Below are 17,737 nucleotides of genomic sequence, written 5' to 3' on the forward strand. Positions count from 1 at the left end.
CTGCACGATTTGCAGATTGTCGATTTGATGAAACAAATTTCCCACAATTAGGGGGAGAGAAAAAAGAAGAAACCAAAAGAGAAATTGCGTGGAAAGTTTCATCACTATCTCATTTTGATCCACATGCCCCTATATGTGAGCAGGAGATCCAGAAGATCATCCACTTGCAGAAAATAGCAAATCAAATACCAGACGGATTTACTGATTTGAAAAGAATAACTAAGTCGCATATCCCTGCAGAGAATGTTCCTATTCAAATTGATGTTCCAAAGGGACAATCTACTAGTGTCATAGCCTCTGAATCTCATCCACGCCTGAAGCGTGGTAGGGCATTGGGCTCCAAGGATAAAAATCCTAGAAAAAGAAATACAAACAATGATCAAAATGACACTATGAAAGGATCTCATGAAGAGATTCAAGATCTGATTAATCCCGATATTCCTGAAGAAATCAGCAAGCCCGAGACTCCATGTGAGTAAAGAACTATCATTAAGTTTTATTGGTGATAAGGTCAATTTGAATCGTTCAAAAATTGTGGTGAATAGTATTTTTTCATATAATGTTGCACTAAATATTATGAAAGGCAGTGAGGATCAGGAACCTCAATCTGTCGAAGAATGTCGACGAAGATATGATTGGCCAAAATGGCAAGAAACAATTCAATCAGAATTGAATTCACTTGCTAAATGTGAGGTTTTTGGACTTGTAGTCCAAACGCCTAATGGTGTAAAGCCAGTTTGCCACAAATGGGTCTTTGTACGGAAAAGAAAATGAGAGAAATGAAATTGTGTGATACAAAGCACGCCTTGTTGCACAAGGATCCTCTCAAAGACCCAGCGTCGACTATGAAGAAACGTATTCACCAGTTATGGATGCTATAACATTTCGATACCTCATCGTGCAGTCATAATCTTTAATGAGTTCAAGCCATCTACGTTGTCTCAAATTCAACTCTTTTTGTGTACCCAAGTACTTCAAACTCTTGTGATCAGTAAATATGTGACACTTTTCACCATATAAATAATGCTTCCAAATTTTCAAAGCAAACACTATGGCAGCGAGCTCAAGGTCATGAGTAGGATAGTTCAATTCATGTGGTTTCAATTTTTGGGAGGCATACGCAACCACTTTCCCTTCTTGCATCAGGACACAACCCAAACCATGATGAGAAGCATCACTATATATCACATATTTTTTTCCTTCCGTTGGTAGAGTAAGTATAGGAGCTTGTGTCAATAAAGATTTGAGCTTTTCAAAACTCTCCTGGCATTTGTCATCCCACACAAACTTGACATCCTTTCTCAAGAGTTTAGTCAAAGGAGAGGCTATAATGGAGAAGCCTTTGACAAACCTTCTATAGTATCCCGCTAAGCCCAAGAAACTCCTTACTTCAGTTGGACTTTTAGGTGGTTTCCATTCGACAATAGCTTGAATCTTACTAGGATCCACCTTCACACCTTCCGCCGACACAATATGTCCCAGAAAAGCCACCTCACTAAGCCAAAATTCACATTTGGAAAGCTTAGCATAAAGATTTTTCTCTTGCAAAGTTTGCAAAACAATTCGAAGGTGCTTTCTGTGGTCTTTACTAATCTTGGAATATATCAAGATATCATCTATAAAGACCACCACAAATTGATCAAGATAAGGCTTAAACACGCGATTCATCAGGTCCATAAATGCCGCAGGAGAATTCGTCAACCCGAATGGCATCACCAAAAATTCATAATGGCCATATCGAGTCCTAAAGGCAGTTTTAGGGACGTCTTGTTTGTTGCACCCCATTTTTACCAAAGGCTAAACAAAGCACAACTTATGGAGCTCTGAAATAATTAATTATGTACAGAGTCGCCACCTAGCATTTAAGGTATACTAGGGTACCTATAAATTATTAATATATGCAGCTTAACATGGTCTACGAAAATAAGTGAGATTCTAGGTAAGGGTTCAAATTATTCCGAAGGGAAGGTGTTAGGCATCCTTCAGAATCCACAAATGTGGTTCCCGGCCGGACCAATTTAACTATTCGAGGGACGTGTAAAAGGTTTGATTATTACTTACAAAAATTAGTAGAATTTAGACTAAAGAATAACTAATATGACTATTCACATAAATAATCGTGCAATATGTATTTTTTACATATGTGATATAATAATTATTTTTTTTAAAAAAGGTTATGTGCAACTTAGAAACTTGGGTATGTGACAAAGGTATAAAAAGAAAATGGACATGAAATTATTTTGCACTCGAAGTGAGTTAACTAATTTAACTAGTTAAGTATGTACGTCTGATCAATTAATTATGAGAGTACATTCTAAAGCCTAAATATTGAGGCAAATCACCCTATTTATTCACTTAAGTGTGCTAAGCTATTGAATTAAAACTCTAGCGAAACATGATAACTATAAGAATATTAGCTACAAAAATAACAACTGCCTAAAATTAATTTGTCTAAAACACATAAAATTTAAATCACCTAAGCAGATCATAAATAAATACAACCAACCTACACCCTAAAAAGTAAAGTTTCACTATATTTTATGCTTGCATAATTTAAGAATGTAAAAGAAAATATAAACAAAGAATTTAAGAAGCTATTTGAACTTCTTTTGAGTGCCATCTTCAAAAAGTAACTCCGGATACCTGCGTGAGACTTAATAAAAATGTTAGTAAGAAAATAAATAACTATCGGATGAATTAAAGAAATAATGAATAAACTTAAAATAAAAACCCGTCTTTGTACATGGAAGGCCTTGGAAATCGACGGAAATTTCTTCATCGGCCAATAACTATTCGATTAATTGTAGCTGCAGTACAAAGACACTCTTTTAAGTGTTTGTCGGATTCTGATGCAGAGCATAATTATTCATAATTATTCATATAATACTAGGTAAAGAGTGTACTATGTTGATATGTTACTGTTGTAGTACTAAATTAAGAGTATAGGATACAAGAATCAAGGCAAGTATTTGTAATTTTCACACTAGAACTTAGAGTGTAATCAATTCCCTTGTAACTCATGAGTAATATGCGAATAAAAAAAAATTAGAATGAACTATTTACTATCTATGTAGCTTTTACATTAACCATTTTACGGATTAGAGTCCTAATTTCTTATTAAATCTGTTCAAAATAAAAAAAAAGATACTTGATATAGTATACATTTAAAACACCTAAATTGAAAGAGACGAAGCATGTATCATATTTACTTATAAGTACTAACTATTTCTTGGGCAAAAATTCGTCAGAATTTGAAAGCACTTGCCCCATAAATGGGGCCACACTAACAATATAACCTTATATTTTAAAAAGAAAACAATTTAAAAATAAGGCCTCAGAGATCTTGGTGGATAAATAATCATTAGATAGAAATTTGATAAAGTCCCATCAAGAGTAGCAAATATATCCTTACATCACTGGTGGTGGCGTTGGGCCTGTGACGAAGAAAAAAAATGAGGGCATAAGGGTGTGTCGTAGTGGAGGCTTTTGGTGATGAGAACGGAGGGAGCAAAGGGCTGGTGGTGTTGGTCTAGAACTCCGGCGAGCTCGTCACCGGAGAAGATGGTGGAAGATGAAGTTGTGGGGCAGTGGGTTAGTGGTTTGGTGGCGTGGTGGCTGCTGGTTGGAGGTGAAGTTGGGGTTCGCCGGAGCTCCGAGCTCCGGCGTGGTGATGGGCGGCGGCGATTTGTGGAGGGCAGTGGGTGAAGAAAAAAAAAATGAGAGGAGGGAAAATGCTTAGGTTTCTTGGGAGAGAAAATGAAATCTGTCAAATATTTAGTGTGTGTGTGTGTAATAATGAAGAGAGAGAGTTTTTAGGGGGAAAGAATGGGAGAAAGTCAAAAGTTAGAAAACACATGGGGCCCTGCAGAGAAAAGGGAGAGGAATAAAATCTGGAAAAAAATGGGAGGGGGGAAAGAGTGGGAGACAAGTCTAAGATTTAGGAATATGTCTTCCCATTTTACGGAGTAATGCGATGTAATCATGCTAATTTGCGCAAGATAAATTAAATATCGCTGAATTAGTTTTGTATGTGATAAACTATTTCGATTTTTATATATTGATCGACAGTATTAAAATATAACTAATATACATATAAAAATACGAGTATTAATATACAATTAGAAAAAATGTGATTGATTTTTATAATGTGCTGTATAGAAATAAAAAATAATTATTTATTAAGATATAATTGCCCTATTATGCTGTGCCTGTACAAATGACTCTGAAAAAGTAATAATTATTTAAATTAATTCAAATGACGATAAATTGATAAAAAAAATCATAATATTTGCATAAATAAGGATAAGTATCAATAAATCGTATTAAAAATGTGAAAAATATGTAAAAGTTGTATTTTGTGCTATTTTGTGCAGAAACGTTAATTTTAAGAAGGATGAGCCAAAATTGAGTGTCAACATTGTTCCCTTACCCGCAGTTGGTAATACCCAGACCTCAAGTCAATTTTTGAGAACAAACTAGCACCTTTTAACTGGTCAAATAAATCATCAATCCTAGGCAGTGGGTATTTATTCTTAATTGTTACCTTGTTCAGTTGCCGGTAATCAATACAAAGCCTAAGAGTCCCATCTTTCTTTTTCACAAATAGAACAGGAGCTCCCCAGGGAGAAACACTCGGGCGAATGAAACCTTTCTCAAGAATTTCTTGCAATTGATTCTTCAACTCCTTTAATTCTGCTGGAGCCATTCGATAAGGCGTTATAGAAATAGGAGTAGTTCCAGGAACAACCTCTATAGGAAATTCAACCTCCCTTTCTGGGGGCAATCCAGGAAGATTTTCAGGGAAGACATCAGGAAATTCACACACCACTGGTATATCCTTAAGGCTTGGACTTTCTAGGTGTGTATCAAATATATGAGCAAGATAAGCTTCGCAACCCTGTCTGATCATCTTCCTTGCCACAACCGCGGAGATAATATTAGATGTCAATGATCTTTCACCTTGAATAATGATGTGTGAAAGTGAAGGAGCTCTAAAGGTCACATGCTTCGACCTACAATCAACTACCGCATGGTATTTATAAAGCCAATCCATACCGATAATGACATCATAGTCTTGGAAAGGCATTTCAATCAAATCAGCAGGGAAGACTAGATCTTGAATCACCAAGGGACAACCTCGATAGATTTGATTGCAAATAACTTGTTGACCCAAAGGACTTTGGACAAGCACACCACAATCGAGTCTCACAGATTTCACATTTTCAGGAAAAGCCAATGATGAGCAAACATAGGAATGTGTATAACCAGGATCAAATAATGTAACAACACATAAGCCGAAGAAGTGAATTTTACCAACAACCACATCTGCTCCATCTTGGTCATCCCTCTGTCTCATCGCATAAGCTCGTGCTGTAGCTCTTGACCCACTAGCTTGGTTGGCTCCACCTGCACCTGTTACTTGTGTGTTTCTAGATCTTGCACCTCTATTCCCTTGAGAGGGAGTGGTAATAGGTTTTTGAACCGAGCCTTCCATACGCGGAGAAGAAGTGGGGTTAGGATTAGGACAATCCTTCACTTTATGATCGAAGCTCCCACAATTAAAACAAGCACCAGAAGCTCTCCTACAAGTACCAAAGTGATTCTTTCCACATTGTGCACAAGTGGGTATACGAGTCTTGCCTTGGCCATAGCTTAGAGTGCTAGCAGTAGAGGAACTTGATCTATTTTGCTTATGTTGGGCTAACTTGCGAACAGTATTAGCTTTGGAACTGTCAAACCTTCCTTTTTTTGATGGACCTCCTGAATCTGCATCAGCTTTCCTGAACTTGTGTTCATTTCTACTAGCTTGTTCCTTGTCGACCCTTTCCCAAGTGAGAGCAGCTGAAACTAATTTATAAAAGTTTTCATGTTGTAGGACCGCCACAGATTTTCTGATAGAATCATTCGAACCGTCTTCGAATCGCCTGCACTTATCTTTTTCGTTATTAATAATACCACCGGCATAACGAGATAGCCTGAGAAACTTCTGCTGATATTCAGCAATAGACATACTCCCTTGCTCTAAATTCAAGAACTCCTTTTTCTTTGCATCATGATAAGCAGGTGGGACATACTTCATATGAAATTCTTTCACAAAATCATTCCAAGTAAGAACAGGGGGTTTTGCCCTGGCATTCGGTACACTTACCCACCAATCGTAGGCATCTTTTTGTAACAATGAGACAGCATACTTAAATTTAGCAGCGTCTGAACACTCTAATTGCTCAAAAACTCTTTCAATCCGTTCCAACCACTGCTCGGCATCTGTAGGGTCAACAGTGCCTTCAAACTCAACTCCACCCATTTTTCTCATTTTCTCAAAGTTCATTTCATCAGAGGCAGGCATTCTTCTAGCCATGTGACGAAAGAAATCAGTCATTTGTTGAAAAGGGGGATTAACAGCAGGAGCATTATGACTCATCTGAGGGTGTGGCCCAACTCTTGTACCCTGATTATTTCCCGCTTCAGATCCACTTGCACTAGGAGGATTAGAATCAGCAAAATGTTCTCCAACCCCTTCTTGTAGGTCAGGTTGGGCATTGGAGTTATTTAAACTCTCACGAGCGGCTTCCATAAGTCTATTAGAAGTAGAAGATGCCACGACTTGATTCCTACATAAGGGAAGATCACATTGCATTAGGGACATGTACATGATGCATATGCGCTATATACTAAAAAAAACATGTGACAAAAAGGAACAGTATACCAACAAATCACAACAAAAGTCCTAGAATCACAAACCTGGCTCTGATAAAAGTCCTAGAATCACAAACCTGGCTCTGATACCAACACTTGTAGCACCCCCCTTTGGGAGGACACTATTACGAACAAAAGCTAATTTTTCACTTACACCGTTTAGAAGGAACTTATGCCAAAAGATATTCACAAATATATTTAATAGCGGAAAAGGCCCATGCGGAAAAATTTGGAAGTACGGCATTTTTTTTTATATTATTATTATTTTTCATTGCGCACTCCGAAAAATTTCTTAGATGAAATACAATAGCAGAGTATCATTTTAAAATGGTAATTCCCTTCTCAAATAGTCAACACATTTAAGAAGCTTCGTTTTGAAATTTTATTTTCAAATCAACACGATTACGGGTCCATAATATGCACAAAACTCAAACTAGTGATTTTCACAAAACTATTATCATCCTTTGTACATAATTACAAGACAAAATACAAATTCAGTATATGGCATGACTTGGGTTAAAAAAAAACACACCCTAAAATAGCAAAACCAGTCATCAAGTTTAAGTTACAAGCACATGGTCTTGTTTTCCACAAGCCTTCAAAATTTCATACGTAAGTGCCACACATGTATCATGTACAAGTCCCCAAAAATTTACAAAAACTAGATGCATATGCAGATGTGATCTTCACAAGGGCTCCCAAAAAGTCTACTCCAATTGGCCATCTTCATACCTCATCTCGCGCATTACCTACGATAGAAAACAACTATCGCTAAGCATGAAGCTTAGTGGTGTATAAACTTTGGGCTTGGAGCCATTAATTTCTCCAATTCCCTTATTCGCCGTATGTGGCTCAATAAGGTAACAATAAGCCCAAGTGAACAAGTATATCAAAGTATCGAATACAAACCTTGAAGAGTTTCAAAATATCAATACTAATATTCTAAGGCTCAAGTATCAAGAAAGCTTATAATTCAATTCAAGAGAATTTGTCAAATAACCAATTTCGCCCAATATGTACGTCATGCCATCACACCAAGCACAATTAATATCAAGACGGGCCGAAGCCCCGAAATCAAGAAGGACCGAAGCCCATATCAAGAAGGGTCGTCACCCAATATCAAGAGAATCAAGAACCGTGTTGAAAGTGGCTTTCCACTCGTACTCGAAAATGGATGAAAATCCATCGTCAAGACGAAATGTAAATCCAAAGTCAAGATGGGCAAGATCCGAATCGAGGGGCATGCCAATATCGATGACTAGTCACCATAACAATAAGGACAAAGTCCCAACAAGAATGCAAAATGATCAAGCAATTCGTACAAGTGGGCGATTTAGCAAAAGTCTTGCAATACTTGAGACAATAACCATACAATAATATAAGATGAAGAGTAAAGAAATAACTCATCAAGATACTTCAAAATTCCAGAAAAATAAAGATATTTTAAGTTCAAGTTTATACACAAACCTTGGCGTTTTACCACACAACAAGTTCTACCACAACTCGAGGAGTTCAAATCATCTACGCCATAGACCAATCAAAGTCCACTTCGTCAAATAATTCCTCTTAGCTTGTACAAGAGCATATATACCTTAAATACACAAATAAATATCTACTTAAGTTCAAAAGTCCCAGCACATCACAACTAAACACGAAATCAACGAAAATCAGGCCAAACTATCAAAACAGAAATTCTGGACAGCGCTACTGCCTTGTATTGTTGCTCAGTTTCGAAGGGGTAAATGGAAAAACTGGACTTTGTGTCCTCAATGAAAGTTGTAGATATATGTCTTAGGGTCTCATAGAAATTCGAATCACCCCTACAGAAATTTTGTACAAAAAGATATGCTCAAAATACTAACAGCAGTCCATGTAGAATGTTCAAAACAGAAATCTGGACAGCACCTCCCCCTGCACTTCATCACCCCTTTTCGGGTAGCTAAAGGCAAAACTGGGTTTTACAGACTTGATGAAAGTTTTAGGTCTATGAAATATCTTTCCAGAACATCTTGAATCACTCAAAACGGAGCTGTATACAAGGAGTTATGCTAACAACACTAACAACAGTCCCAATCCAAAAACGGGTTTGTATACAATATCTTCATACACTTTATTCTTTCAAATTCAAGAACAACAACTTATCAACAACATCAATAACAACATCAACAATTATTATACATCATAACTCCATTAATTCCACCCATCTAAATCCAACAAAACAGCCCCCCAATCCATAAATTGCAATAAGGCAACAAACAAGTTTATAACGCTATTTCATCCGTTCTAATCCGTTAAATCTCTAAACAAACTTGTTAACAATGAAAAGGGGACCTCAATCTTACCTTAAGTATGCAGCAACCAAGTCACCACTCTCCTTCTTAGCTGATTTTTGGCTCAAAATGAAGGCAATGCAACGTACAACACTTTTCTCTTCACGAGCTTCGGAATTCGGGGCTCCGATTTTGGTCAAATCTTGGTTTTTTTCTCTCTACTCTCTTCTCTCTCTTTCTCTAGGAGGTTCTGGAAATTCTTGTTCTGGAAATGAAGAAGGGAGCTGAAATTATCCCTTAATGGGCTAAGGGGTTGGGCCTGACCCGACTTGGAATTGGGTTGGGCCGAATTTTTGCTGTCCAGCTTGACCTTCCTGCATTAAAACGTCCATAACTCTTTATCCAGATGTCACCTATAAGCCCATAATATATGGTTGAAAAGGTATTTCAATTATCTACAACTTTCATTTTATGAGTTTTCCCAAATTCCCAAATTCGGATGGGGTTACGACCTCCCGAAGTCAGATCACCCGAAACATAACTAAAAAAAAATATTATTTTTTTTTCTTCTAAAAAAATTTGAGGTGTTACTTTCAAAAAAGAAAATTTTGGGGTGTTACAACTTGGTTCTGAAGTACCATATCTTAGTGCAATAGGTGTACTTATGTATCTTGCTAATGCTACAAGACCTGACATAGCGTTTTCTGTTAAATTGCTACCAAGATATATAGCTCTTCTCCTACACGGAGGCATTAGAACGGGATTAAGCATATATTGCGATATCTGAAAGGAACTAGTGATATGGGTCTGTTTTATACTAACAAAGGTAGTACAAATCTTGTTGGTTATGCAGATGCAGGTTATTTATCTGATCCACATAAAGCTCGATCTCAAACAGGCTATCTGTTTACATACGGAGGTACTGCTATATCATGGAGATCGACAAAGCAGTCCATTGTTGCTACTTCTTCAAATCATGCTGAGATAATCGCTATTCATGAAGCAAGTAGAGAATGTGTGTGGTTGAGATCAGTGATACATTTCATCCTAGAAAGATGTGGCTTGAAGTGTGATACAAAAATACCCACAGTATTATATGAAGATAATGCTGCATGCATATCTCAATTAAAAGGAGGTTTCATAAAAGGAGATAGAACGAAGCACATTTCACCAAAGTTATTTTTCACACATGATCTCCAGAAGAATGGTGATATTGATGCGCAACAAATCCGTTCAAGTGACAATCCTGCAGATTTGTTCACCAAATCTTTGCCAACTTCAACTCTTGAGAAGATGATATTCAAGATTGGAATGCGAAGACTCCGACATCTGAATCTTGGTCTTCGTCAGGGGGAGTGAAATACGCGTTGTACTCTTTTTTCCTTAACCAAGTTTTGTCCCATTGGGTTTTCTTGGTAAGGTTTTTAATGAGGCAGCTCTCAAAGCGTATTACTAGATATGTGTACTCTTTTTCCTTCATTGAGGCTTTTTCCCACAGGGTTTTTCCTAATAATGTTTTAACGAGGCACATCATCTAATTAATGGACATTCAAGGGGGAGTGTTATGAGTATGTTTGCCCATTAAGTTACTTAGCCATTAAGTTACTTAGCCACCAAGAGTACGTGACCCCTTGGCTGTTATCTTAAATGGCTTAGCCATTAAGCATATAGTTTTCCTTATAAATAGTGGTCATATGTAGAATTGAAAGAGGAGGAATACAATCTTATCTCCCTCTATATATTTCTTCCGTGTATTTACTTTATAGTTTTTATTTTATAACATAATATAAACTTATTTAAAAAGAATAATTGCCGCTTCATTGTGATTTATGTGAGATCCCAAAAAGTACTACACTAACCACTCATCCGAGTATTCTTTAACTTTTGACTATCTCAGATATTTTAATATTTATACTATTATAGAAGCAAGGGTTTGAGAATCAAGATCGTCAACCAAGGATAGCATTGTAATTTCACAACCAACATTAAAGCATTTCCTATGATTCTTCCATGAGCCAGAGTTCTTATTCAATCTCTTTCATTTGTATCTTTAATATATTTTGTTGTGCTCATTTACATATGTACGGTACTACAAATGATGTCATTTCAGATAGCATGTAATAATTATCAGCTAACCACATGTCATTTTTACACTTTTACTTTTCACTCTTTTCTTTATGTTCACATAATTTCACTTCTTCATTTCATCTATAAACTCTTTAATACTTCTATAGTCAATGGCATGAATATACACTATTTATATTTAGTTGGGTATTTTAATACTCTTTTGGTTTCAATTTATACGACATTTTTTTTAGTTAATTAAGAAAATTGACATCTTTTTATATTTCGTAACAATTTAACTTCAAACGTTCCATTTCATCCTTAATGAAATGATTTACAACCACAGAAATTTTTATAACTTATTCTAGATCACAAATTTCAAAAGTATTTCTTTATTTTTTAAAACTCCGTGTCCAGTCAAACACCATCATATAAATTGTGACGGAGGAAGTAATATATTGTGGCATATTTTCTTAAATATCCAAACAAAGCTTTATCATTTTAGTAATTAATTTCACTGGCTTTATTAACTAAATCAAACGTTCATATGTGCCTCTTTTATAAAATATTTTGATTATATAATTAAGAAGAAACTAATCTAACTTATAAAATACACGCAATAGTAAAACAAAACATCAAAATCTAATGCAATAAAAAACGTTTGGGAATAAATTAATTTTGACGGAGGATGAAATTCAAATAAATGATGGAGGATGAAATTCCTCAGCTTTTTTTGACTTATAAAAATGTTCTTGAAGTACTTTCCAGAAGAGCTTAATCAAAAGTACTAACAAATAAGAAAACGTTAAATGCGTTTCTTCTCATTGTTGTTGTCTGTTAATAGCAAATGATGTTATTAAAAAGGTTCAAGTCCAGCATTGTAATAATTTCACTCCATTCACAAAAAGTATTAGAAAGTTGGAGAAAAATAATTTTTATTTTTATTCCCAAATTCTTTCAAAATATATATACTATATTAAACAATATTTTTCTTAATAAATAGAACTCTTTATCTCAAATCTATGTTTATTTGGGGAAAATATTCCTTAAATCTTTGATACCCAATAAACACCGAATATATTAGGATAGATATTATCAAAGTTGACTTCAAAGTAGCAAACTTTAATTTCATAGTAGTCTATGTTTTCCGAAATAGTATTACTTTAACATTAACTAAAAAAAGTTATGGAAAGAATATCAATTTGCATACAAAATTTCTACCATATAGAAGAATCTAGAAGCAGCTCATGTGCAACATGTCTACTTCTTGGCAATTAATTTATTTTTAAGGGTATTTTCTACTTTTAGCATTAGTGATTTTTTAAAACTGTTTAAATTTAATTGTTATCAAATATAAAAATATATTATTATTTTTAAATATATTAATCAAATTAAAACAAACAGTGTAACAAGGATTACATTAATAAGCAAAACCAATGAATAGCACGGGCCAATTGCATCTAGTGTCACAAATAATCACGGGTGATTCATTAATGCAATGCATATCTAAAACATAGTTGATCTCAAATTGATAAAAATATGCAATCACTACAAAAAAATGGGTAATTTGCGGAGGTTGAAAGTTGCAATTCGCGGGGTTTTAGCCTCTGCTAATTGCTTGAGGAGGCTAAAACCCCCATAAATTGCAACTTTCAACCTCCGCAAATTACCTAATTTTTTTGCAGTGAATATTCGAGTAGAAAGAACAGAGACAACTAAATTTAGCAGTTCAACTTATATTCACAAGTCAATCATTACATGTACCACAAGGATATCATGTTTAACTTACGAGAAAAATGACTTAATGAAAAATCAGATAAACATCTATTGAAGTAGTTGATAATGTTTGGCGTATTGCCAGTAAGATGATTCTCATACTGGTGATGAGACAACATTCACTAGATAACTGTTCGCTGCAGATTGCCTTACATTTTTTTAATAACTATACAAGAAAAGGATTTGGAGAAACTAAAGTAATTAGTTGAAATTTTGGACGATGTGAAATCAGAATTAAGAAAATAAATGATTAAAACATAGCTCGATATCACATTTTGTCATAAGGTGAACAATATAGTATCTTGTTAGGGAGTATTTGTCCGTTAAATGGGCTTCTACATATCGTGAATTCAGATTTGATCGGAATCCCAATACAAATATCGGACAAGATGAAAAGGAAAAAAAAAAAAGGTGAAGTCACAAGTCTCTCACGGAATTCATATCCAGGTTCCTTAGCTATTACACGTCTGTACAACTTTTTTTCTCCTTTAGGTTGGAGTGCACGAGCTAAGGCATTTGCCTTCTCATCAATATAAAGTGAGGACGTGCGGCATGTAACACCAAACATACTACAGCTCATTATTATAAGGTGATTATTGACAGTATCTCTTACGTTTTACTTATGATAAAAATAGCATGCCAAAAGTTAATGAGTAAATGTTTCAGTGGTTTTATGAAGAGTAAGTTATTAGTTATTACGGTATTCTCGTTGTTTTATTCTAAGTCTTCAGCAAGATTGACTTTTAAAATAACTAATAAATAGTTAAGTGACATTATTGATATAAAATTAAAAAAAAGTAAGTAACTTTAATAGATACATTCGTCAAGTGGAGTAATCATGTGCTCCAAAAATCACAGTAGCTAGCAAAACAAGAACTTGTGATAAAATCACCAAAGCATGAAAAAAATATATAGATACTATTCCCAACATGCAAGAAAGCCAACCTAACCTTTTTTTTTTGTGGGTGGGGTGCGAAGGGAGCCTTGGAGCAACGGTAAAATTGTCTCCGTGTGATATACAGGTCAAGGGTTTGAGCTGTGGAATCAACCACTAATATATATTTTTATTAGGGTAGGTTGTTTACATCACATCCCTTGAAATGTAGCCCTCTCTCAGATCTTACTAACGCGAAATGCTTTGTGCCAAACCAAGCTAACCACTGATGTAAGAATAGAACAAAAACTGTTTTTTTCTTTATTACAACAATAATAATAAAAAATGCACACTAAGAGATATTGCCAATTATCGCCGCCCACTGCTACCCTTCACCATTAATCACTTATCACTGCCGTTATGAATTCTAGCCAGATGCAATGTACACTTAATTTGACTTCAGTTCAACTCAATATATAGATTTTCACGAAACATAAAAAAATATTTACAAAATCACTAAAATAGCAATAAACATTGAAAATTTGAACCCATGATTACACAAGTGTATTGAATGCAATTGTGAAAACACAAAAATTAATCCATTCTTATTGAGTACCTGTACTGATAGCAGATAACAAGTATCCCATAAAATCATTCGAGATGCACGCAAGCTAGCCGGACACCACAATTATTTTAAGAAAATATAACCTTTTAAATTTAAATCATCAATCTGCCTCTAATGTTCGTGACCGTGCAGAGCAGACATTGCCACTAGACCAAGCTTTTGAAGATTCAACTTCACAACAGTATCTGTGAACATTTTTGTGTCTTCTCCAGTATTTCCTTCTGGAATATCAACTATGTAGGATTCCAAAACAATTGTGTATATTTTTCCATCTTTGTTGAACTCATTCACTGATGTTACTGACTTGTAATTGGTCAATCTGTGCTCACCACCAACAACTCGAAAGCTTAAAATATGTTTCTCATCGTCCAAAAACTCTAGGCGTTCTGTACTTGTCGATGCAGGTATTCCTGATACTATAGTAACTTCTCTTATGCTCCCAACTCCGCCATCACCTGATAACACATAATTAAAAGTAATAAAAACGTACACTCTCTTTAATAATATTATAGTGTGTTCGCTGTAATTCTTTTTTAAGCAATATACGCCGGTATTTAAAGAAGCGAACAGAGAAACAAATCAAAGGCGAAATATTAACATTATTAATAAAATACAATTATGCAGTGCAAATAAGAAAACAATTGACTTCTTTTGATATACATATATATGTATAAACCTTTGAACAGAAGATACGATTCTAGCTAGTATGCTAGTAGTAAAAGTGCTTTAAAAATTGCTTTAAGTCAAAAAAAAATCTTGCTAGAAATATTGGTTAGAATTCTTGGCTCCGTCACTACCAGCAACCAAGAAGATCCTAGATTCAAATTTCATTTACTGTATAAAATTCAACACACCTAGCTAATACAGTGTTTAGTTTTACAATTTAGAAACCAACATAGCTAATACTATAAGTTATAAGAGAACCTATGTATTATTTTATGTAGGATTTAAGATGAAATAACTAATACATGAATAACAAAACCCGGCGTAGAACAATGCATGAATTCCCTGATAACTAATCAATTTATTTGTTACTAATACCTGCATAACTCTAACCAACTACCGAACGATCCTTACCTGCAGTCATTTTGCAGCTTTTGATGAAGTGCTTGTACTTGTGGGGATTATCAAAACGCCGAACGAAAGGCCAAACGACGTCAGCTGGTGCCTCAATGCGTTGTGTTATTAGAGAAGTGCAAGTGTTTGGTACATCTTCAAACTTATGGTAATTGCGAATCAATGGCTCCAATTCTGCAAATTCTTCTTTTGTTAGTCCTTGAGGAACTAATTGGCCATCACCATTCATTCTTTTTCACAAAGTTGAATGATTAAAAAGGAGAAAATTCTTGTTTGTTTCTTTAAAAATTTATCAGCGGATATAGAATTAAGACAAGAAAATTGCTCTCTTTTGCTTGGTACTTTGGGAGGTGGCTGATGACTGATAAGTCTCCTATGCCTCGTTTGCTTTGGGGAATTAAATAGGAAGAAGTTCCAGGCTTTAATTTACACGATTGCCCTTACTTGGGGGTGGTCTTTAGTTTCCCCCCCTCAAATTACCGCTCTTTAATTTTTGCTATTCGCCTAAAATACCTCAAAATTCTGGATTCGAATCCCGACTCAGTAAAAAAAAAAGATTTCGCAAGGTAGAATTTCGTAGCAAAATTAAGTCTATTTGGGCAGAAGTTAGGCCTAACTTTTATAGAATTACAGTAGAGTAAAAAAAAAAATATATGCCTATCAAAATTCTGCAAGGCAAACCTTTGCCTTAACTAAATCCTGCGAATCCAGAACCTTGGAGTATTTTCGGCCACTTTTTGAAGGAAATTGTAAAAATTAAAGACTAGCAATTTGAGGGGAAAAAATTAAAGAACAACACCTTTGAAGGGAAATTCGTGCAAAAAAAATGTTATTTTTGGTGGGAGAAAATACAAGTGGATGCTATGTGGGCATGGGCTATTTGCATATGCGAATTCAGAATTTTAAGTTTTTGGGTTCCTTCGAGAACTTCAAGTTAATATATAATACACCTTTCGTCCCAATTTATGTAGCACCCTTCAGATGATTCAAACAGTTTTTTTTTTACCATAATTTTTTTCGTATGTCTTATAAATAGATTGAATCGTAATTATTGTGACATTTAATACTTTTCATGCAGATTCCAAATATGTAAGCTTTATGTCAAAAAACTTAATTTGTCTGAATACACGATCAAAACTAACAGATTTGATCCTCGAAAGCCGAACTATGCAACATAAATTGGGATGGAAAGAGTAATAATTGTGTTTACAACCAAATGTTTTTATGGACATACATACATACCTGATTTTAAGACCGCCATTTAAGCCATGCCCGCTCGCAATGCTGAAAATTTACAAGTCTACCCACTTCAAAAAGCTTCAAATATGTGGTGTTTGAAACCGAAGATCAAGCATATGTAATAAGACAATATAATTTGTTTTAATTGTTAGGCTTTTTCAATCCTAACTTTAGATACCGTATGTTTGAAGTTGTTTCGAAGTGGATAAACGTGTAAACAAAAAATAAAAAGTAGATACAAATTAAATAGCAGTGTATAAATAGTATATCTCGCGAAAGTGTTCTAATATTTACTAAATTTCATGTTATGGGAAAAATTAATCGGTTCACACGAATCCATGAAGTTACCCCGTCACTTCAAATTTTCCAGTGAAATCCATACACACAAATTTTCAGCTAAATGTGTTTTCTATGTTGTAAGCTGTCTACTGCACGGTCCACTAGTTTGACTTTAACAACAAATTTCTCTCAACGTGATTTATTGTGTCACCTTTTCCCAGGAGCATGTGCAATGGATGATTTCTCTTCCATTTCTTTCAAGTAATACTAATTCAGATAAAGAAGAAAATGCTAATGAGATGAGAAACACTATACGTTTATCGTTAATAGGAAACCGACAGTGAATAATGATATTGTAATAGATAATACCAATGGTAATAATCTAAAAAAAAAGAGCAAAACATGCGATATTCCTACAAGAAAATACGTTCATAAGTAATTTGTGACTCGATTATTTAGATGTTTCAAAAGCGAATTACGTTTATGAAGATGCAAGTTTAGCTTTCCAAGAATATAACAAATATATATGTTATGTACATATATATAAAATTATTGAATTGGAGGTGTGGTAGTCACATTTTTTTAAAATTCTAATGACTCTCTGACTTGTGTAACATAATTTGTAAATTAGAGGAATAAATAGGGCAAAAGGGTCGAAACAGAAGAGGACAAACAACCTAATGTAGTGGCGTGGTCATAACAGTTGAATAGAGCAAGCTGACCCTCAATATTTGTGGTGTTATAATTTTTTTTCCTTTCCTTTTTAGTCAGAATTTTTGGATTCTAGCTTGCCACTTTTTAAAATTTGTGAGCCAGAGTCGATTGCTAGTCGTTTGG

General features: G+C 34.8%; 2 protein-coding genes and 1 non-coding gene across 3 annotated transcripts; all 3 read right to left on the minus strand.

Annotated features, from left to right (window-relative positions):
• Positions 1-675: 675 nt before the first annotated feature.
• LOC132601906 (uncharacterized) lies at positions 676-9,216 on the minus strand. Its single transcript, XM_060314956.1, has 4 exons — positions 9,039-9,216; positions 4,648-6,611; positions 893-1,766; positions 676-718 (listed from the first exon to the last, which is right to left on the minus strand). The coding sequence occupies exons 2-4, from the start codon at positions 6,572-6,574 to the stop codon at positions 676-678; spliced, it is 2,844 nt and encodes a 947-aa protein (XP_060170939.1). The 5' UTR covers positions 6,575-6,611; positions 9,039-9,216.
• Positions 3,331-3,422, minus strand: LOC132604719 (small nucleolar RNA SNORD24). The gene has a single exon (XR_009568822.1). It is a non-coding gene; the product is annotated as a small nucleolar RNA SNORD24 (small nucleolar RNA).
• Positions 9,217-14,123: 4,907 nt separating the features above from the next.
• On the minus strand, positions 14,124-15,763 carry LOC132602590 (abscisic acid receptor PYL2-like). Its single transcript, XM_060315403.1, has 2 exons — positions 15,383-15,763; positions 14,124-14,760 (listed from the first exon to the last, which is right to left on the minus strand). Exons 1-2 carry the CDS (start codon positions 15,609-15,611, stop codon positions 14,417-14,419), a joined length of 573 nt encoding a protein of 190 aa, XP_060171386.1. The 5' UTR covers positions 15,612-15,763; the 3' UTR covers positions 14,124-14,416.
• Positions 15,764-17,737: the final 1,974 nt, after the last annotated feature.

Source organism: Lycium barbarum, chromosome 7, assembly GCF_019175385.1.
Source record: "Lycium barbarum isolate Lr01 chromosome 7, ASM1917538v2, whole genome shotgun sequence".
In the NCBI taxonomy this organism is placed as follows: domain Eukaryota; kingdom Viridiplantae; phylum Streptophyta; class Magnoliopsida; order Solanales; family Solanaceae; genus Lycium; species Lycium barbarum.

Coding starts and splice junctions, on each gene's coding strand:
- LOC132601906 (XM_060314956.1), bottom strand. CDS start 6,574: ATGGAAGCCGCTCGTGAGAGTTTAAATAACTCCAATGCCCAACCTGAC. Junction 1,767..4,647: donor GCAAGAAATTCTTGAGAAAG/GTTTCATTCGCC, acceptor GCAACAAACAAG/ACGTCCCTAAAACTGCCTTT. Junction 719..892: donor GATTATGACTGCACGATGAG/GTATCGAAATGT, acceptor TTACACCATTAG/GCGTTTGGACTACAAGTCCA.
- LOC132602590 (XM_060315403.1), bottom strand. CDS start 15,611: ATGAATGGTGATGGCCAATTAGTTCCTCAAGGACTAACAAAAGAAGAA. Junction 14,761..15,382: donor AAGCTGCAAAATGACTGCAG/GTAAGGATCGTT, acceptor ATGTGTTATCAG/GTGATGGCGGAGTTGGGAGC.